The sequence below is a fragment of the Mangifera indica genome, chromosome 11 (assembly GCF_011075055.1).
Source record: "Mangifera indica cultivar Alphonso chromosome 11, CATAS_Mindica_2.1, whole genome shotgun sequence".
Taxonomy (NCBI): domain Eukaryota; kingdom Viridiplantae; phylum Streptophyta; class Magnoliopsida; order Sapindales; family Anacardiaceae; genus Mangifera; species Mangifera indica.
The window spans coordinates 1,069,687-1,090,965 of NC_058147.1; the positions used below are offsets into that span (position 1 = coordinate 1,069,687).

Consider the following 21,279-nt stretch of genomic DNA (forward strand, 5'->3'; position numbering starts at 1 on the left):
TGTGAGAATGTGATTTAGTTAAATATAGGGTGGGAAAATAATTTTCTAGTTTACTCAACCAGAAATAATGGTGTTTGGTTGAATAGCCAATAAATTAAAGTCAAGGTGTCACAAAACGGATTGATGATGCTCAACTGTCCGAAGAAAGGGCATATTTGTAAAATGACAAATGTCAGAAGCCACTTAGCAACTTTCCTTTAATGAATTACTATACAAGGGTATTTTAAGTAATTAGATAATGCCGCGTTTTTGCAAATTAATTTATGAAATTACTATTATTGGATGCCCATTATGGTAAATTCAGGTTTCAAGAAACAGGCTGTTATCAAAAGCGTGAGGGAATCACACGTGTGGAAACAGTGCCAGCGCGGCCACCTATAAATACCCTCCTCTGTCCTTCAGACTAGGTTCATCCCTCCAAACAAACACGATCACTTTTCTGGCTTCGTGAATTTCTAAACCTCTGTTTCCGCTGTAATATCGGAAATGGACGTTCGTCGGCGACCAACTAAGCCACCACGCGTGGGCGGAGGGAGCAATCATCATGGCAACAACGCAGAGAAACGGTTGCCGTTGCCTGCGCCTAAAGCATCGGACGCGTTGCCGCTTCCTCTCTACCTAACGAACGCCATTTTCTTCACGCTCTTCTTTTCCGTTCTGTATTACCTGTTGCACCGATGGCGTGACAAGATCCGAAACTCAACTCCGCTTCACGTGGTCACGCTTGCCGAAATCGCCGCCATTGTGTCGCTCATCGCTTCGTTCATTTACTTGCTTGGCTTTTTCGGCATTGACTTCGTCCAGTCTTTCATCTTACGCGCCTCTAACGACGCGTGGGATCTGGACGAAGAAACGGAAACAATAATTAGTTGCCCTCCTGCCCGTTCCCCGACGACGATTGCTAAATTAGTCAAACCCGAGCCTATAATTACAACTTTGTCCTCCTTAGAAGACGAGGAAATTGTTAAGGCCGTTGTGGACGGTAAAATTCCTTCGTACTCGCTTGAATCAAAGATTGGGGACTATAAACGAGCAACTGAGATTCGACGGGAGGCGCTACAGAGAATGACTGGTAGATCGTTACAAGGATTACCGTTGGATGGATTTGATTACGAGTCAATTTTAGGTCAATGTTGTGAAATGCCGGTGGGATATGTGCAGATTCCTGTGGGAATCGCTGGACCGTTATTGCTTGATGGATTTGAACACATCGTACCGATGGCAACTACTGAAGGGTGTTTGGTTGCAAGTGCGAATAGAGGGTGTAAGGCTATCTATGCGTCTGGTGGTGCCACAACTGTGCTTTTGAGAGATGGGATGACGAGGGCGCCTGTTGTGCGATTTGGAAGTGCTAAGAGAGCTGCCGAGCTGAAGTTCTTCTTGGAGGATCCTAACAATTTCGAAACTTTGGCTGTCGTTTTTAACAGGTCTGCCTTTGTTTATTTTGTTTTGGTTGTTTTCATCCGCCTTAGTCTTGATTTGAAATTCTCTGAAGTTGATTGTAATTTACAGATCAATACTTAAATGATGTAGTCTTCGGTGGTGAAGGGGCTTCTTTTTTTGACAATATGAAAAAGTAGAAATTAATCGTTTAACAGAAATGATAAGGGGGTTTGAGAGCAAAATTACAATTATGGTTACAAGGAGTTGCAATTAATGATGGTAACGGTGATTGTAATTTACAGATTGATTTTATTTTACTAATCTACTCACGTGCTTTTGGTTCAGTAGACTGGGATTGATAATAATTTTTTGGATCAAGGAAATGAAGGGATTAATAATAATTTTTTGGATCAAGGAAATGAATATTGGTGTAAAGGGTTTTCACTTGGCTGCAGGTCGAGTAGATTTGCAAGGCTCCAACATATTCAATGCTCTCTTGCTGGGAAGAATCTGTATGCCAGATTTAGTTGTAGCACAGGTGACGCAATGGGAATGAATATGGTTTCTAAAGGAGTTCAGAATGTCCTTGAATTTCTTCAAAATGAGTTTCCTGATATGGAGGTTGTGGGATTAACTGGTAAGTCTTTTGTTATCTTCTTTAAAGTTGAACTCTGTTTTCACTTTTGTAGTTTCCAAAATGTGCTCGTCTTTTAGTCACCTCTTGTATGTTGCAGCAGTTTTTGATTCGGCGCTACGGTTTTGGATTAATTTTTGTGCCTATTCTCTCAAATATATGAAAAAAAATATATATCTTTCAGAATTTGTGGTTGTTTCTGTACGTTAGTTTCCTTTTATCATGGATTTGGTTTCTATCTTCTTGACATCTTGATATGAGTTCATCTCCTGTTCAAAGCAGTATCATTTTGATTATCATCTCTGACTTCATTGTCTTTATTTTTACATAAATGAGTTGTTTTCTGTTAGTAGGTGAAACTATTATTCATTCAAAAATATAGTGAATGTCGTGTACATGCCATTTTATTGCCATTATTTCAGAGAAGTCATTCTTATGATGTTTATTTATTATGCTGTAGGTGATGTAGTTCTCAGTCTTTTTTTTTTTTTTTTAAAAATCACTTTCATCTTCCATTTACTTTTTTGCTAATGGAATTAAATTTTATTCGGCTACATCTCAACTACATAGCTCACCATTTCTGCTTTTTCTCTTCCCTCTGTCCGTTACATTGATTGTTAGTCATTTTCCATCTTCTGGGACCATTTTTCTTTCTTTTGTAAAATAATATATATAAATTTTGGCTTACATGTTATTTGCTATCAACATGATGGCAATATTTGCTTTATTTCATGATGCTTATGTATCATTACAACTTGTCAGGAAACTTTTGTTCGGATAAGAAACCTGCTGCTGTAAATTGGATTGAAGGACGTGGCAAATCAGTTGTTTGTGAGGCAACAATAAGGGGAGAAGTAGTGAAACAGGTTTTGAAAACTAATGTCGCTACTCTGGCAGAGCTCAACATGCTAAAGAACCTTGTGGGCTCTGCTGTTGCTGGTGCTCTTGGTGGATTTAATGCCCAGGCTGCCAACATTGTCTCTGCAGTCTTTATAGCAACTGGCCAAGATCCAGCACAAAATGTTGAGAGTTCTCATTGCATCACCATGATGGAAGCTGTCAATGACGGGAAAGATCTGCACATATCTGTCACTATGCCATCCATTGAGGTGACTGAACTTGTGTTTAATATCCATGCTAATATTATCTGTTTACTTGCTTTTTAGCTAACATGATATCTTTATGTATCAGGTAGGTACAGTTGGAGGTGGCACTCAACTTGCATCTCAGTCTGCCTGCCTGAATTTACTAGGTGTGAAGGGTGCGAGCAAAGAATCCCCTGGATCAAACTCAAGGCTCTTGGCCACTATTGTTGCCGGTGCAGTTCTTGCAGGGGAGCTCTCCCTGATGTCTGCAATTGCAGCCGGGCAACTTGTCCAGAGTCATATGAAATACAACAGATCCAGCAAAGATGTATGTAAAGCTGCATCATAAACGGTGATGTGCACTCATCAGTTAAATTTGTAATGGAAATAAACATTGAACAGGAAGATAAAAAGGAAAGGGTAGGGGAAGGCAGAAAGTTAAGCTGTGCAATCCTTGCTGCCAATGTGGAAGTTTTCTAGGGTCATGAACTTCAATTAAAAGGGCCCCCAGTTAAAATATTGGGTCTGTGTTGTGTCGTAATACTGAAAGTTTTATCTGTCTTTGGCCTGGGACCATGCCTTGTATCTTTTGTCACATTGTATACAAGATTGTGAACTCCCTGGACGCTGGTTTGGGTAACGCAGTCTAAATCCTGTGGCATGTAATTATTCTTCAACCGCTTTGTGTGATTTTGCCCTAACTTCTGTATTTCCTATTAATCGTTAATTTCAGTTTCTCTTTCAAGTGACTCACATATTATTGTTTTTTTTTTTTCACATTTTCATACATTTATGTATATATAACTGTAAGCTACAAATAGGGTTGGATTTAATTAGGGGAGTCGAAACAAAGAGTTACCTCGAGATTGGCTCATCAAACAATTTGAGATTGGCTCAAGGTTAAGAAGCTGAATAAATGAATGTTGTAATTCATTGATCTTAAATTGATTTTTTTTTTGTAATTAAGTCAATTTCAAACACGATTTTGTTTGAAATTGACTGGACGGAATTGCAACACAAGTAATGAACAAGTAATGAATGGTAAAATCAACATATTAAAATGAGATTACATTTCTAAAATGGTTAGATTTGAGTAAAACCAATTTAAAATTTGATTTGAAATGAGTCAAACTCGAGATGGTGTAACTCTATATAGAGTTTAAATTGAGTTGATTTGAATCCAGTGAATCATTGAAAAATACTCAATGGATTCATCTCCTTTAAACTTTTCACCTTTTCTAACAGTTCATCATCATCTTTTCCATTATCTTCTTCTCCCGTGCTTTCCAATGATTTCTCCGACAATCTCATTGGCAAATTGAATGATTTGAAATTAGAATCCTCAAATTCAAGTCAAGCTCAAGTTTACCTTTGTTCATGCTCAGTGCTGCTCGAATAGACCCCCAAGTTTCTAATTCAATACATTTTAAATTGGGATCAGGGTTGCCTTTCTTTTTGTCCGTTGTACAGCCAACAAGGACCTGTTAGCTAGGCCCAATGGGCCGGGCTTACTGATCGTTTTACAACTTTTACTCGATGCACATCATGGAGATACACGGACACCATCCACTTCTGGCGCAAAAACAAACCTGATTTCTTTAACCAACCTCTTCGCATCTTCTTCGCCAACGATAATTACCCCAGGAAAATTACAGAACCCTACTTGGATTGAAAGTTGCGTAAAACCCTTGTAAGGAAACGTCGAGAGCAAACAAAAGTCGACAGCAAAAATCGAGCGCAATGACGAGTAGTTGGAGAAGAACAGCGGGCAATGTGAGGTCGTTTATAGGGAATTCGATGGGAGGTCTAAGAGGTCCTTCCAATTTAGCTTCCTGGGTCGTTGCCGGAACTCTGGCTTATTTCCTCTGGGTTAAGCCCTCTCAAGACCTCAAGCGAGAGCAAGAGGTTTTTTATTTTATTTTTGTCTATTTTAATTCATAAACCATACCCACTAACGTAATGTTATTAAACGATGTCATCTATTTTTTTTTTCTCAATTTTGCAGGAGAGGGCAGCGCTTGCGGCTCTTGATTCTAATCGATACGCGGAGAAAAGAAAACCCAGTTCCGATCCATAGGTACTGTTAAATTTGGCTGAATTTGTTTGCAGACAACTGGGTTGATATACGGCAACAAGAATAAAGATTATCAATCAGACAAGTAGTTTTTACACTTTTATTACTTACATATGTCAAATTTCTAAGTTGGAGTTGTTGGTTTAGGTGAACTCATCTTGAGTAACAGTGTTTCTTGTATGTTGGGTATGATTTTGTGACCTTTATCAATATGAAATAGAAAATCCTGAGTATTATTTACTTGGATCATGGTTATTGTTTTTGTGGTTTTAAAGAGGTAAATAAGAAATAAGAGCTTGCTTTGAGTTGATGGACATGCCATATGGTTCCTTTTATTTTTTTCTGCTAAATGCAGACTTGAACTTGTGGTAATAGTTATTTGATGAAAACAAGTAATACTACAATGTACAAACGTTCTCTTTCTAACTGATGCAAACAAGTTGATGTATAATCATGTAATTATATCTAATTATATGAGCACACGTTAGTTTGTTTATACATGTTAATAAGGGAATGTTTGTATATGAAGTACTCTGAATCCTCATTACTTATGGAATTGGAACAATCTCCAGATTGATCAGAAGATTCTTTCAATAGGCTAGAATCTGTTACTCGAATGAAACTAGATCTTGTGGAATCATATTGAATATTTGACAATACATTCCAAAGATTGTTTACTTTTCTACAAAATGAATCCTTGTTTACCAACCTCACATTGTCAAACCAAATCCAACTTTTTTGATATGTTCCTCAAAAAATTTGATTTGTGCAGATTCTTCCCCAACCAATGAAGAGATCTTGGTGGAATTGCCACATATGAAATTGAGCACAAATTTGCAAAGAAATAGTCCACTTGTTTCTCAAGAAAAAATGGGAAAAAGGCTCAATGTCATTTGATTGCATAGTTGACCTCGGTCCTCGTTGTTTGAACTTTGAAGAATTACCTTGTTATCTTTTTGCTAGTTGTGTGTAATTGGGTATTGTAAATTCTTATTAAGATTGTTTAATCTGCTTATACTTTTGTACTTTTGTTTGATTACAAGGGGAAATATGCTTAAGATTTTTGATAGATTTAGTTTCAGAATCAAACTTGATAAGCCAGTACATGAAAATGGTGGTAGAGGAGCTCCATGTTTGTTGATTGCATCAACACCATGTTCCCTACCAATGGTCTACTGTGTTTGGTTGTAGGAAACCCAAGGCATTATCTTAGCCAACTGATGGTGGCTGGTTTGTTTAAATATGAATCTATAGAAGATTGTTTTGATGAAGTTAGAGAACCATTGATTGGGTTCTGGGAAAGTTTCTTTAAGTTCTATTCTGCTGCAGAACTTTTTGTAGCATCTAGAGTTTGGTTTAAAGGAGCTTGTTGAGCTCGAGCCTAGGCTGGAGCTGAAATCCTTCAAACTAATCCAGACTCAAGCTCGCTCAAGCTTGAGCTCAGTTTGACTCGAATTTAACCCTAATCATAGTACTATCTAAGAACATGTGTTGGCCGAGCGAGCATTTCGCTCATATCATGACAATGGGATTGCATATTTGCATTGCTCTTTGGTCCGAATTCCTAGTCATTTTTTAGTGAATCACAGATTCTGAGGTCCTTAATAGGGCATCTCATGGAAGCAATAGGAGGCTTTCTTTCTTTTTTTTGCTTCGTAAAATATGGTAAAGAAAATAAATTGTTTCCTATTAGTCTCAGAGATTGCAATTTAGAACTATTAGTCTTTGCACTTGCACATAAAATTATCAGGTCTTCCTTAAAGCTGGTTCTGCAGCATCTCCTACCTGTCACATTCTTGTCCTAATTTGCATCAACCTAAGTAATTGGTTGAATGATTTGAATACTTTCTCTATTTACACCTTGAATTCAGTTTAAACAATGACAATTATATTAGGCCTGAACATGTGCTACCAAGGCTTAGTACTGTTTGATGGGGTGTAACGTGATTTGAGCTAGATCAGGTTTGAATTGCTGTTTGGTTTAAATGAATTGGGTTCGAACTAAATAAGTTTTAACTTGAGCTAAACTTGAGACAGTCGTTTTGTCAGTGCCAGTGCACTGAAACTTGTGTTGCAAGCATCTTTCTTTCATCTCTAGTTTTTCTTCTTTCTGAGTAATGTTTCTTTTTTTTTTGATTGTACTATTCACTAGTCAAAGTCAGTGTAGTCGCGAATCCACACGTAATAGTCAGGTGAAGGATGCTCTCCAGAATGGATCTGGGTCCATGAATTGCAAACTGAAATCCGGCCCGGAAAAATGCCATAGCGTTGGGCAAATGTAAATTAGCCCATTCATGAATTTCTATCTGATTTTATGTGTATGAATGTATGTATGTTTGTATGTATGTATGTATGTATAAATGGAACCTAGTGATCCCATGTTTTGAAGGGAAGAATATTTAATTATTTAGCAGTTGAAAAAGAACGAAAGATAGATTGATTTGATGCTAAGAAATCAAAATCCAAATTAAAAACCAAAAAATAAAATATACTTTGGATTCTATGATAAGACTGCTCCGATGGCCACCTCGAAAACATTTTCACGTGTCCACCACCAGGCCCCATTCTGATTGGATTATTTGCCGCTGTCACAATTGTTGTATTGGTTTTCCCTTCCCCTTCCCCAGCCATTTGCTTGTCCAAAGTGGACCTCCTTCACGTGAACAAAAGCCATCTCACACTGTTATTCCAGCCTCTCCCTCCCCTCCCACCCAATCACTTGTCCAAACTGGACCTCCATCACGTGAAAAAGTGCTTCTCACCATCTCCATGTGCCGAATTCTTTACACTTTGCATGCCCACCTTCTTTGACCGGACTGTTCCTAACCTCTAGTTTTAAGAATCATATTAAATATTTAAATGGTGTATTATTTTATAATTAAATAATATTTTATTTTTAATTTAAAATTATTTAAATATATGAATAAATATTTAAATTAAATATATACCGTTTTATTATAATTAAATTAATAATAGAGTAGGGGTGGATTCTAATTGTGCCAAGTTCAAATTAGGAGAATTTGAGTTTAGCTCAAATACAGAAAATCCAATTTGAGTTGAAGATGAGATTTCTAGAGAAGCTATTGAAAAATGTTGGAGAAGTAAAAAAAATTGTCAAAGATGAAGAAGAAAAGAATCACATAAGCCATTAAAGATTTAACAACTTTCGGTAATTCTTTGAATATGAATTGATTCAATTGGAACGAATACAACCCTAGTATAAGTTTGGCTTATTTTGAACCAAACACTGAACCAATTTGATTCGGAGCCCTTCTCTACTCTCTGAAGTCTAAAAGGGTGGAAATATTATATATAAAGAAGAAAGAATAATGGTGATGCGGTGTGGTTGTGTTGCTATTATCGATCAGATGTCCTACGAATACGAAAGAAGAATAAAGAATTAGTACTGTCTTCCTTTTCAATACGCTGAGGCCCACAAAGTGGTGTTTGTTTTTGAAAAGCTTTATAAAATTTCCATGGCGATAATGGCTATGGTTGGCCACCACCACACCAGGTTTGCGTCATTACAAACAGTTTACAGAGCTGGATTGGATTCGTTCAACATAAACAACCCAGAACAATTGCTTTAGCTCTAAATAATTTTAACTTAGTGGCTCAAAACAAGGCATGCAATTTGCAAAGTATTATTTTCTTATTATAAATATCAGATGCTTATATCTTCTATGTCAGCTGATTGATATTCTTTGTTTTGCTCTTATACGTATAGTTTACAAAAGTAGTACCAGGTTTTTATATTGAAAGAGCAATCAGCTGACAGATTATTTAGTATGATTGGCTGCAAACTGCATATAAAAACACTTCTATGACTAACCATGAAACCATATTCAGAATCTTAGGACCTTGAATTGATTACATATATATATGCTATTGTTTTATAAATAAGAGGAGGATTCAAGCTGAATAGAGCCTGCACAAGGGTTGGCTTTGGTTTAGTTTGAAATTTTAATTCTAAGTCAAATTTGTTTGAGTTGGTGTACATCAGTTCGTTGGTGTTTTTCATCTTGTAGAGGGTTGTAATAAGATGAAAAACACCAATGAACTGAACAATATCATAGGAGGATGAATAATATCATTATAAAGATAAACGAGTCTACTTTAAACTAAGTACATTAGTTTGAATTCGATTCCAATTTTTAATATCAAATTCATGTTTGTTTAATTTGGTCACAATTTGGTTAGAAGTTTTTGATGAAATATGTAATACTGACAGAATAAATAAAATATGAACCATATCATTATAGAGATAAATGAATTGAATTTAAATCAAATTATTAAGTTAAAACATAAATTCAAATTTAATTTATTTAAGCTGAGTATAAGTTCGAATATTAGCCAATTTGACAAACTATCCTTTAACTTTTGTTTGATAAATTTAAATTTACTCATTTTCATCTAATTGAATTCAGATTAAGGAATATTAAATTTCCATTCGGTTTATACCCACCCCTTGCACACAGGAGAATGTATTGTTATTCTGCTTTTGGAGTCGGCCTGTTATCTTCAAAGGCTGAGAAATTTGAGGTTGGGGACAGAGAGTTGCGGCCGTTTGTTCGATTGGCAGGCCAGTAATGATGAATAGTAGAGGAGAGACAGTGATAGTAGATTGATTGAATTAGATGAGGTTGACCAAGTACCGATGTCCCGACAGTTTACATGTGGAGCTGACACCTTAACTTCAGCTATCTCTGACTTGCTGACCGCACGTGAATACTGTTCTGATAACTTTTGCACGTGTGAACGAATGGTCTGGAAGGTGTCAGTAGGTCCATTTTCCATATCATCATCATCATCAGATGGCACTGTCTGAGCAGTCTGATCATCTCATCTCATGAATCATGAATGAAACGAAACATCTCTCTAGGGTTTCACATGTGTCTCATCAACTTTCCTCACATGCAAACCACATTCCCGATACTCTAACACAATGTTTGCTGTTGGTGGGTTATTTTCATTTTGATAAATATAAACTGTTTCTTGTGGATAGAGATTTATCTTTTTCAGTTTCACAATTACAACTAAATCCTAATTATTTTACCATCCTATCAAAATCATGATAACACTATGAGTTGAATTTAATCTTAGCTAGTGTGATATGAAAAGTCAGTTTGATTTAAATTTGTTTAGATCAAACTTGGATCAAAAAGGTTAATTCACTTTTAAACCAAACCAAACTTGACTTAATTAGGAGTATAGCTCAATTTAACTTACAATTCGGATGATGGCTTGATTAGGTTCATACTTAGCTTACAACTCAATTCGAGTTATGCTAAACAATTATCAAAACAGTATCATTTAGTTAATAGGTTGTGAACTTCAGTCATGAATTTAATTTAAAAATTTGAACTATCAATTCAAGTCTTGAAATCAAGTTAAATTTTAAACTTTCAACTTAATGAGAGTCAAACTCAAACTATCCTTAAGTATTTGAGCCAAATTCATGAGATGTTCAGACTTAGTTCAACTACTCTTTACCTTAATTATTTATATACCATAATTTTCACTACTATAAATTACGAATAGTCATTGGAAAAAGGGGTGACACCATTAACATCCAATTACGCTGGCAAGTTAAGCACATTATATTTTTGCTTTATTATATGTAATCACACATTATTCAGATAATGGAAACACCATAAACATAGACTATTGCTTTTTTTTTTTTTTAATTTCTGACTGAGAAACTTTGCCCAATTTCGTGGGATAGGGAAACTTCAGGATACAGACATCCAAACCAGCTGTCTACTACTGATAAACTAATATTTCTCTCAATAATTCTGCAATAGTTTAGCCCTACCTTGTAGCCTTTGCTTTTGAAGATCAGTGTTTCCATAAACATTGAAATTACTATTATAATGAAAGAGTATGTTTTCTCAACCGTATTAGTTGGAGAAACCGAAACCTCTCCATACATATTTTAAAATTCCATATGTCCATTACATTCTCATGATAATTAATTATTTGTAACGGGTGGATCAAGTTTTTCAAGTTGCAGTCAGCAGCCTTCTTCGATCATCTTCATTCTTTCTTATACAATGGAAATGTCTGTGTTTTGAAGAAAAAGTAAAACACACATCAAAAGCAAAACGTCCTCTCTGTCTCATTCTTTTCTTTCTACTGGGTAAAGTTTAAAAGAAATGTCGAAAGTTAATAAAATATTGCATCGTGGGGAGGAGAACAGTTAACCTTCTTATAATATTAAAAGTATTACGCAGATAGCCCTTTTTATTCTTAGATTTCCCTTTAAACTACCATTTAGCAGATGCCAAGAGTAAAAACACATATATGCTGAATATTGAAGAGAAGAAATGGAGAATAAAATAATATTGTTTTGCCTAGAAATAGTTTGAGTGACCAAAATAAAAAGGACATGAGTTTGAAAGATAACTAGAAATATATCAAATTTAAACTTTTATGCAATGGTTGTATGTCGTTCATTAGACTTGAAGACATGAGTTTTCTCTTATTTGTATTATGATTGATTTAGTCTCGATTAAGTTAAAAAAGTATCTTTCAATTAGACACAAATGAGATAATTTAACTCAAATTACGATTTCTCTTATGTGTTAATTGATAACTGTTGAATTTAATCTCTATTATTGAAATTAAAATTAATTGAATAATCTAAGTTTAAATCAATTTAAACATTCAAATTGAATCTAAAATAAAATTATTTTTGAAATGAGTTCAAACCTCAACTCATAATTTCAAATGAATTATTTTAAATTTGAATTAATTTTAAATTGAGTCTTGCTTGGAATTGAGCATAATCAAATTTAACCCTAATATTATATTACATGTGTAACTATTCACTTGAATTATCATCATTAATTTGGAGAAGATACCAATACTTTAAAGTAGACATAGACATATTCGCCATACAATTCTGTTGCATCTAATCAAATTAATTAAATAATACAAAATTTGATGAAAAAACAAAAATTATATGATTAGACATAAACCTATCAATCAATAAACACGAATATAACTGAAGCACCAAACTCATTAATCAAGTATTTTACCAAACTCATGGTTTTTATCAACCCAAGCATGGGCCTCTGGTTGAATGACATCTATCTTCCCAACACCCATAAATATAGACATAGAAAATGTGACTTGACTCAACCCAAAGCTAAGTTAATTGATAATCCAGATGGAACATATGCTCAACTTGTTGCCTTACAGCTAGCTAGCTAGCTAACTCATAATGGATCAAACAAAAAACAAATTAGAAATCAAAATCATCCACTCGGGATAAGATAGATTTATGTGGTTTAATCAATTATAGCTTCGTCTACAACCATATTAGGTTTTCTTTTTCAAATTGATTTTAGGGTTATAAGACAAAAGAAATATAAACACATATTTATATGAGATTTTAAGATTTCATTCACTTCCACACCCTGTAGTGATTCTTGACTAACCCTGTGAAAATGTTCTTTTAATATGATTCAATTTATAATGTTTACTTCTACAGCCGTATTAGATCTCTCATTGATTTTAGGGTTATATAATATTATACATATAACACATATTTATATAAAATTTTAGGGTTACATCCATATCTACACTCCATAATGATTTTCAACCTTTTGAAGATGTCTTTTAGACATGATCTATGTGGTTCAGTTAATAATACATATGTCTACTATGACATTAGATTTCATATTGATTTTAAGGTTATAAGGTATAAAAACTATAACCACATATTTATATAGAATTTTAGAGTTTTATTCATCTTCACATCTAGATTATACAACTAATGACTTTCAATTAATTCTGTGAAGATATTCTTTATACATGATCAGACTTCACATTTTTAATCCAAACCCTTGATGGTGGACATTGAGTGTGGCAAACAAGAATGAAAAAGATGCACGCGCCACCAATGAAAGTGTGGGTTGCTTAGGTCATTAATGGGGTTCTCCTCATATATATAAAAATAATTTTCCAAGGGAAGCTTTTGTCCTACCAAGTATTTGTTTAATACCTTCGTTTCAAAGATCTAAATAATTCAAGTGTTGTGGTTTGCTCAGAAAGAAGAAGAATTTCATTTCATGTGTATCATTTTCTTCTCCTTTTTTAATTTTCTTTTACCTTCACACAGCTCAACAGTGGCAACCAAATACTTAAAATCTTAAATTATCTGGGAAAATATCAGTGATAAGTATCTCTTCTTCCTTGTTTTCCAAGTGAGTATATTTTTCACCTACTCCATATCTCTCTGATCTCTGTTTCCTCGTTTCTGATTCCGAATAATTAAGGCCAATATTCTTCTATGTTCATCAACTCTCTTACACATGAAACTTGCTTTAGATAGTGACTGATCGTTTAGGGTCTGAAATTTGGCAGTATAAAGCACAAAACTCTTAAATACAAACAGTTTTTGAATTTTGACTTTTCAGTCTTGATTTAAATGCTGGCTGTGATTGTGAAGTTAAATGGATATGTAACTGTAGTTTTTAGTTCCATTCAGAAACTTCAGCACAGAAACCAATTGGGATTCTTCACTTCAGTTTGTAACTCCTCTCACCTACCATATTTACTCAAAATTTCTATAAATATTTACTTTTGATGCAGATTTTGCTTTATTGCTTTTTATAGATACAATCTTTAAGTGGGATTTAGAAGGTGGTGTCAGATCCAGAGAGAGATCGAAAGAGAAGGCTGGCTGCAAATAAGTGGTGGGACAAATTAGATGTGGCGATGGCGGGACATGAGCAGCCGGGTCAAGGTTCTCGCTACTTCCATCAACTCCTCAGGCCTGAACTGCACCTTCAGCGACCTTCTTCAATTCCAATACAACAATCAACTCAACTTTCCTCGGATTCTAAGGATTCCAAAAAAGACGACGAACAGAATAATGACTTAGACGGTGGTGCTACTGCTTCCTCCAATCGTCGCCCTCGTGGTCGCCCACCTGGATCCAAGAACAAACCAAAACCGCCGATTATAATCACTCGAGACAGCCCCAATGCCCTCCGATCACATGTCCTTGAAGTCTCTTCGGGCGCTGACATCATGGAGAGCATGTCAATTTATGCTAGAAGAAGAGGAAGAGGCGTTTGTGTTCTCAGTGGTAGTGGTACAGTCTCAAATGTTACCTTAAGACAACCAGCTGCTCCTACTGGAAGTGTAGTCACTTTACACGGCAGGTTTGAGATTCTTTCACTTTCTGGGACAGTCCTTCCGCCGCCTGCACCACCCAGTGCCGGTGGGTTATCGATATTTTTGTCTGGAGGACAAGGACAGGTGGTCGGAGGAAGTGTGGTTGGGCCTTTGTTAGCTTCCGGTCCAGTGATCTTGATGGCTGCATCGTTTGCAAATGCAGCGTTTGAAAGGTTGCCCTTGGATGAAGAAGAGGGGGGTGTTCAAGTTCAACCCACGGCATCTCAGTCCTCAGGCGTGACAGGTGGCGGACAGCTCGGTGAAGGTGGAGGGAGTGGCGGCGGCGGGGGCGGTTCTTTCTATACCAGCATGGGAGGAAATGTGGGGAATTATCCCTTTTCAAGCGATTTGTTCGGATGGGGTATTGGAGGAAGTGGTTCCAGGCCTCCATTCTAGAAATAGGTGCATGGAAATTTTACATTTTTAGTAGGAATCTCTAAGCTTTTGATCTTTGAATAATCGGTGATGGCTTGGATCAGATAATTAAAGCTGTACATTTTTTACCCTTTTGGATGATCAATTCGCCTGTTATGTTCGATAAACCCAGATGTAAATTCATGGAGAATCGGATGGAAACAGATGAAAAGCTTTGAAGCAATGGATTTACAGGCTCAAGTCAGTAAGTTAAACTTCATGAATAAAAATTTAGCTTCTTTCCTTTATATTTTCAATTCAATCGTTTCTCTTCTCTTCCCTTACATTATCTCGTTCAAACAATGATCCTAGTTCTATTATGAAAATGAACAAAAATAAAAAGCACACTTATGGTTTCGTTTTTAACCTTTCATCTTATATTTCATTTAGATTTATACTATTAAACCTTGTGTTTTAGTGTGTTGTATGAGATTCTGACTTGAAATATATATGATGATGATACGTTACTTTGTTTATATTTATTAATATTTATTGTTTGTATGTATAAAATTACTTTAAAACAATAATATAATTAGAATTATATATCTAATCATATGATAATATGTTAATTTATTTATATTCTTTAACATTCATTTCTTTGTACATGAATTATTATTGTTTTATTTATTGTTGAAGTTAGATGTAAAACAAAGAGATTAATATTAAATATGTATAAATTTATATGTAACCTAGTACTCATTTCATGTTTTGAAATATTATAAAACCCTTTGTCTCTTGGCTATATCAATATATAAATATGGTCTGTGTCTATATATATTATATATTTATATAGTTTTTCTTGCATGTGATTGGTGTCATCTCCAGCATCATTTTTGTTCCCTTTTATCTCATTCACTGGCTGCTGCCTCAACATATAAAATTTAAGCCTGGAAATTCTCATTGAAGAGCTTGCTTAATTTTTCCTCTTTACAGTGCTATACAAAAAACCCTAGCTAGTTCTCAGATTGTAGAGATTTGGATCATGACTAAGGATTTCCCAACTTATGTATTGTTTGATTCAAGTGGTTACAACATATAATCTTTGAAAAGAAAGTAAATAGTTTAGATATTGAATTATAAATAAACATGCATCAATCTATAACAATAGTTCACGGAGACAAATAAAAATAATGCATGTAATATTTATATGAGTGATTTCCAATTTCTCATCTCTGGTTTGGCCTTAATACATTTTTTTCATCAATATATCAATCACTTTTTTTGTTTTTATACAAAACCCAAATATATTAACAAAAATTAATTCTAACATAGTTTTAAAAAGTTAAATTACTGTAGAACTCTTAAAGGTTTCACTTTTCAAAATTAATATGTCACTCCAAGTTGACAAAATTTGAAACAGCCCTTTGTATTTCAAAATTTTCATCAACACCCTTTTTTCCTCCTTTCTTTGTCATCCTCTTCTTCCTTACATATAGTTTTGATGGATTTGGGTGAGTGGTGGTTCTGGTGGCTTTCAGCTTAGGTGGGTGGTGATTTTAGTGGGTTTGGATTTGGAAGCATGGTGACAGTTATGGTAACTAGGGTTTTCAAACTTGAATTACATGTTTCTAAACTTGTAAAAGGGTTATATTGTTATGTTTAACAATTTCGGTAGTACCGTGAGTTTAGGCTTGGGTGGGTGGCAATTCTAGTTGTTTGAGTTTGGATGGGTGGTAGGTGTGACAGCTAGAGTTTTAAAACTTGAATTTTAGGGGTTGAATTTTCGGGTTTCCAAACCTATAAAATGGTCAAATTGTCATGTTTAATAGGTTAAGATGACATACGTAAAAACCGCCACCTTTTTATATTTTTTTCCTTAGTTTTGAATGATGAAATTATTCTTTTACCTTTACAACATTATTTTTTTTATGAAAAAAAAAAAAAAAACATGCCCATAGTACAAGATATGAACATTTTTCTTAAACTCTTGCTAGGATTTGGAGCTAGGGAACTAACTAATAAACTCCAATTAATAGTCCTGGACTTCCAGAGAAATTTAACATATGGTAAATTAGAGAACTATGGGAAAAACAGTGTGTGATTGAGTAATCTCATTGTTTATATATTTCTAATTCAAAATCACTTAATCACATGATAACAATCATGTACATGAAGATTATTGATAGCAATATGCATAATCACCCTTAACTCTTGTTGATGAATGGTTTATTTGGAGTAGAATCCCATCCAAAGATCTCTTGTATTGATCCAAACTCAATTTGTTTGAACAATTAGTATGACTTTTGTGTGTCTTCTTTCCCTGTTATGTTTAGAATTAAATATCAGTTCAGCTGTTAGAAAATACATTAGTTTTCAACTAACCTGTTGATGAGTTGATGGAAATTAGAGCAAGAAGGGGAGTCTTGTTGATTGTATACTTCATAAATTATACAGTAAGCATTTAACATGAATATAGGTGTTTAAATTCAACACTTTGTTGATGACAGGTATTTATTACCTCACCTTTTAAAATACATATTTTCTTTTAAATAATATTTCATGTATAAATAATGGGTATTATTGGATATAAATAATTTAATGTATCGTTATATAATTGAATGACCTAATTATTTATTTTATCTTTTTAATTTAAAATAACTCGATCACATAATGATATATTAGTTTGTTGTTAGAGTGTAGAGCGTGATCATGTTTAAATGATATATTTACAGAGTTGGTTGGAAGTCATTGTGGGGTGTAACCCCATTGTGGGATTTATTTAATGAGGGGTTTATTTGTAGTTTTGTTATCCTAAATTTTTATATAAATATATGCTCATATTGTAACCCTAAAATCAATAAAAAACCTAGTACAATCATGGATGTAGATATTATCAGCTGAATCATGTAAATCTGCTTGTTTAGTTTGAGTTATTTTGATTTCCAAATACTTCTTGCTTGATTTATTTCCTACCCTAGAACTTCTGTTCTTTAAAGTTTATCCCTACCACCATGCTGTAATCATAATACTAATTCTTAAGTTAATTATTTTGCTTGATGTTATTTAGAATTGGTTTCTCCCATAGTAGATGCTTCAAGTTTTTGCATGTTATGGAAAAGAAGATATCAATAAGCAAGAATTCCTACTAGGGCTCCAGTCTCTTTAATCTGGCATTCTATGTTGCAGTGATGAGATTGGAGATGATATCTGCCGAATATTGTATGTGTGTGTGTGTGTGTGTGTGTGTGTATGTATATATATATTCTGCAGTTACTCAGTTTTATATGTATGGTTATGTGTGTTTCAGTCCTCAGCTTGGAGAGAACAAATTTCTGGACTTCTAAAATCCCCAAACTAAACTAAGAATTGAGAGAACTGGAGCAATGCTTATATTTTATTCGTACTTGTTTGGAATGGAAGACTATGTCAAAATAAAAGTTAAAAAGGGTTTTGTCGATTATCGCTCGCCATTAACTAATAGCACACAATTCAGCCCCGGCAAATTGAACTCCATTTTTAATCTCTATGAAAGAAAATCAAAACTCAGAACAGCTAGCTTCTGCTGCACAGATGCCAATTCTGATATTCAGAAAAATTGGAAGAGACTTTGAATCTTCTTCTAAATAATTACCATTAGGAATAGAAGACTGAGTCCAGTCAATAAGCACTGATATGTTGAGGCTAGCTGGAATTTTGGGCATCAGCCCATTTCTTTTGTAGCTTCTGATTAGTCAATGTTTAATTCATCCATGATCCAACTAAGCTCCAAACGAAGCCAGCATTTCTTCAAAAACCTTTTAATTTAATTCTTATAAAAACAATTCATCAAAAAATAGTCATCTTCTATGTATAAACGGTAGTCTATTAATAGGTATAGGCAAACTGGTACTTAGAGATAAAAATAAAGAATTCATTAACCTAATCATATATTAATATGTCAGTTTGTTTAAATATGTTAACAAGATTGTTATTGAGTCAAATATAAACTTATTGTTAGTCGGTTTGGTAAGCTTACGAATTCATAGTTTGACTCGAATAAAATATAAAAAACCCCTAAAAGTTTCAAATTTTATAATTATATCTTTAAAATCTTAATTTCTCGTAAATATATATATGATAAGTTTTAAAATAAATTTTTAAATTAAGCTCCAGTTAACTATTACTATCTCAGGGCAAAGCTAAGAGCTTTCCGACATAACGAGCTCAAACTTTGTCTTAATACTATCTAATTGAACTTGAACTAAATATTGTTTGACTCAGATTATATCTCTTCTTACTAACACGCATTGAATGTACATGTAGTACTCATCCTAAATTTGCCTTATAACATGGAATAGAAGAGAAATAAAATCAAAATAGATATAATTTTGACAGATTTTAATAATCTCTCTAAAGATTTGAATCAAATATGCAGGATTCATTGCTGGTAAAGAAACCTCAAAACAATTCAATATTCAACGCATGGATCAACTGGGCAATATGAATTTGCCAAAAAAAAAAAAATCATGCCAAAGACTGCTTCTTCATTCTTGTCCTGCTATTTGCAGACCCATTTGTTTTTTCTGCTCACCCGGAAATAACTGTAGATCAACGTGAAAGCAGACACCTTCAATCTCAACTTCAACGGAGAAAAATTAAACCAACTTCAACCTTTGTCTTGCTTGCTTTCGGCAGCCAAAGGAGTTTTTTCATCTGCAGAACTGGCAACGCCGGACGTTTTGATATATTCTAAACAATCAGAAATGGCATCTGAACTTGCATAGTAATATGATCTCGAGCTGGCCCCACCGCCGGTAGATACCATTATTCTTCTTCTAAGATTATCTTCATCGCCATCTTTAAACTTTGGAATGCCCCTCTTTGCCCATTTCAAAGCTTGGCCGAGCGAGAACTTGCTCTTGCATTTAAACAAAGACCTGAAATAGTAAAAGAAGTCGACACGCAGACGAGGGATGATCAAGAACCGCCGTGTTTTCAGCCAGAAACCTGATCTTCTTCTGGGGTTGGTCACCGAGTGGTAGCTGGTGTGACTCATACTGAAAAAACTCAAAAATTCATACCTTGATTATGTATAAATTTGTGATGAAGGCGATGAAATGATGATCAATCAATGTGAGAATTGAATTCGAAGGGTGTGAAGTTGAAACTGAAGCGTTCTGAGGAAAGAAGTTTCCCTTGAAAGCAACATAACAATAAAGACTAAACACGTTTTAAGTTTCCATAGAGAATGTGTTAATTCTGCTTCACGCACTTAAAGATGACCATGTTTTTATTTTTGTGCTGATCTTCCCATTTAACTCTTTGTAATAAGGTGGTAGATTGGATTGCCTACTACACACAATATGCATAGAGCATTATGTTACTATTAAAAGATGATACGTATTTTAAGATATATCAAAAATTAATATAATATGATAGATATATATCATATAATATGGACATATATCATATGATATATTACAAATCCATAAACTTTCTTAGAGAAGTGATGATGTGATAAAAATATGTCTGAAAAATTTTGAAAGACGTTTGTAATATTTTTCAAGATGATAATGTGATAATTAAATTTGTTATTATTTTATTATTATTTAAAAAAAAAAAGACATATCTTATGACACATATGATATACAAAACAAAAAATTTAGTTTTTGATATGTGATTTGACGACGATACCTTGACTATATTTATTAGATAAGTAAACTCATAATATAAGACACAATGATTTGATCTATAACGACTGCACCAAGTCAGTCAAAGTTTTATAAATATAAAAGAGATTCAAATTTAAATTTTTACTTTAAAAATTCTAATACTCTATCAGTTTTACTAATCCTTGACGTTAAAAATAGTAATTTGTCATTTCATCTAAAACCTTGGGTGTACCGACCTTCTTGGACGCAAACTCAGGACCCAAAAAGATGATCCCATAACAGCAAAACCAGCGAGTCCACAGAGGGTCGAGCATTGGATAAAGCTAGAGATGTATGCTCCTGTACAATGGAGGTTATTATAAATTATAGGCTAGCTTGCAGGAGAACTTGAAGATTCAATATCCGGACATTCTTTTAAAACCCGAATGAGATTGGTTGGTCAAACCGGTTCAATCAAGATTTGATAGCTAATCTAGTTTGGGTTAAGGAAAAAATTGGTTTCGATATTTGAATTGGTTTGACCTAAGTTGAATCAACTAAATCATGCAATGATTATATATAGTTCAAATTTTTTATATAATTTGTTTTAAATGTAATGAATATGCGTTGCACACTACCTTTTTACAATTTTGTTTAATTAAATATTAATTTGAATAATTTACCGGTTTAATTGTCAATTAAACCAATAAAATTGGCTCTAATTTGAACCAACCTTTTAATTGAATCAATACCCATCTAGGTTTTGAAACATTGCTCTCAAGTGGATATTTTGGATCTTATTGTGAAGCCTTTTGTGTAAAGACTCAAAATTTAAACTTTAAATGTGTCAAAGTTTATTCCTTTATGGTGAAACTTGTAGCCTTTTGTCTTATCCTCAACATCAAAGCAATGATCTTATGATAATACTAACGC

At 34.1% G+C, this 21,279-nt stretch overlaps 3 protein-coding genes across 4 annotated transcripts; all 3 read left to right on the forward strand.

Moving 5' to 3' along the window:
* Window positions 1-394: 394 nt before the first annotated feature.
* Window positions 395-3,855, forward strand: LOC123229190 (3-hydroxy-3-methylglutaryl-coenzyme A reductase 1-like). The gene is made up of 4 exons (XM_044654833.1): window positions 395-1,427; window positions 1,839-2,020; window positions 2,780-3,126; window positions 3,209-3,855. Exons 1-4 carry the CDS (start codon window positions 487-489, stop codon window positions 3,449-3,451), a joined length of 1,713 nt encoding a protein of 570 aa, XP_044510768.1. The 5' UTR covers window positions 395-486; the 3' UTR covers window positions 3,452-3,855.
* Window positions 3,856-4,639: 784 nt separating this feature from the next.
* Window positions 4,640-5,425, forward strand: LOC123229191. Its single transcript, XM_044654834.1, has 2 exons — window positions 4,640-5,007; window positions 5,108-5,425. The coding sequence occupies exons 1-2, from the start codon at window positions 4,843-4,845 to the stop codon at window positions 5,177-5,179; spliced, it is 237 nt and encodes a 78-aa protein (XP_044510769.1). The 5' UTR covers window positions 4,640-4,842; the 3' UTR covers window positions 5,180-5,425.
* A 7,757-nt stretch (window positions 5,426-13,182) lies between these two features.
* LOC123230014 (AT-hook motif nuclear-localized protein 27-like) lies at window positions 13,183-15,033 on the forward strand. Of its 2 annotated transcripts, none has more exons than XM_044656106.1 (2): window positions 13,183-13,709; window positions 13,799-15,033. In XM_044656106.1, the coding sequence occupies exon 2, from the start codon at window positions 13,901-13,903 to the stop codon at window positions 14,756-14,758; it is 858 nt and encodes a 285-aa protein (XP_044512041.1). In that variant the 5' UTR covers window positions 13,183-13,709; window positions 13,799-13,900; the 3' UTR covers window positions 14,759-15,033. The 2 variants fall into 2 exon arrangements, with proteins under 2 accessions (XP_044512041.1, XP_044512040.1); XM_044656105.1 differs by having other exon boundaries at window positions 13,183-13,386.
* Window positions 15,034-21,279: the final 6,246 nt, after the last annotated feature.

Coding starts and splice junctions, on each gene's coding strand:
- LOC123230014 (XM_044656106.1), top strand. CDS start 13,901: ATGGCGGGACATGAGCAGCCGGGTCAAGGTTCTCGCTACTTCCATCAA.
- LOC123229191 (XM_044654834.1), top strand. CDS start 4,843: ATGACGAGTAGTTGGAGAAGAACAGCGGGCAATGTGAGGTCGTTTATA. Junction 5,008..5,107: donor ACCTCAAGCGAGAGCAAGAG/GTTTTTTATTTT, acceptor TCAATTTTGCAG/GAGAGGGCAGCGCTTGCGGC.
- LOC123229190 (XM_044654833.1), top strand. CDS start 487: ATGGACGTTCGTCGGCGACCAACTAAGCCACCACGCGTGGGCGGAGGG. Junction 2,021..2,779: donor GGAGGTTGTGGGATTAACTG/GTAAGTCTTTTG, acceptor ACAACTTGTCAG/GAAACTTTTGTTCGGATAAG. Junction 3,127..3,208: donor TCACTATGCCATCCATTGAG/GTGACTGAACTT, acceptor TTTATGTATCAG/GTAGGTACAGTTGGAGGTGG.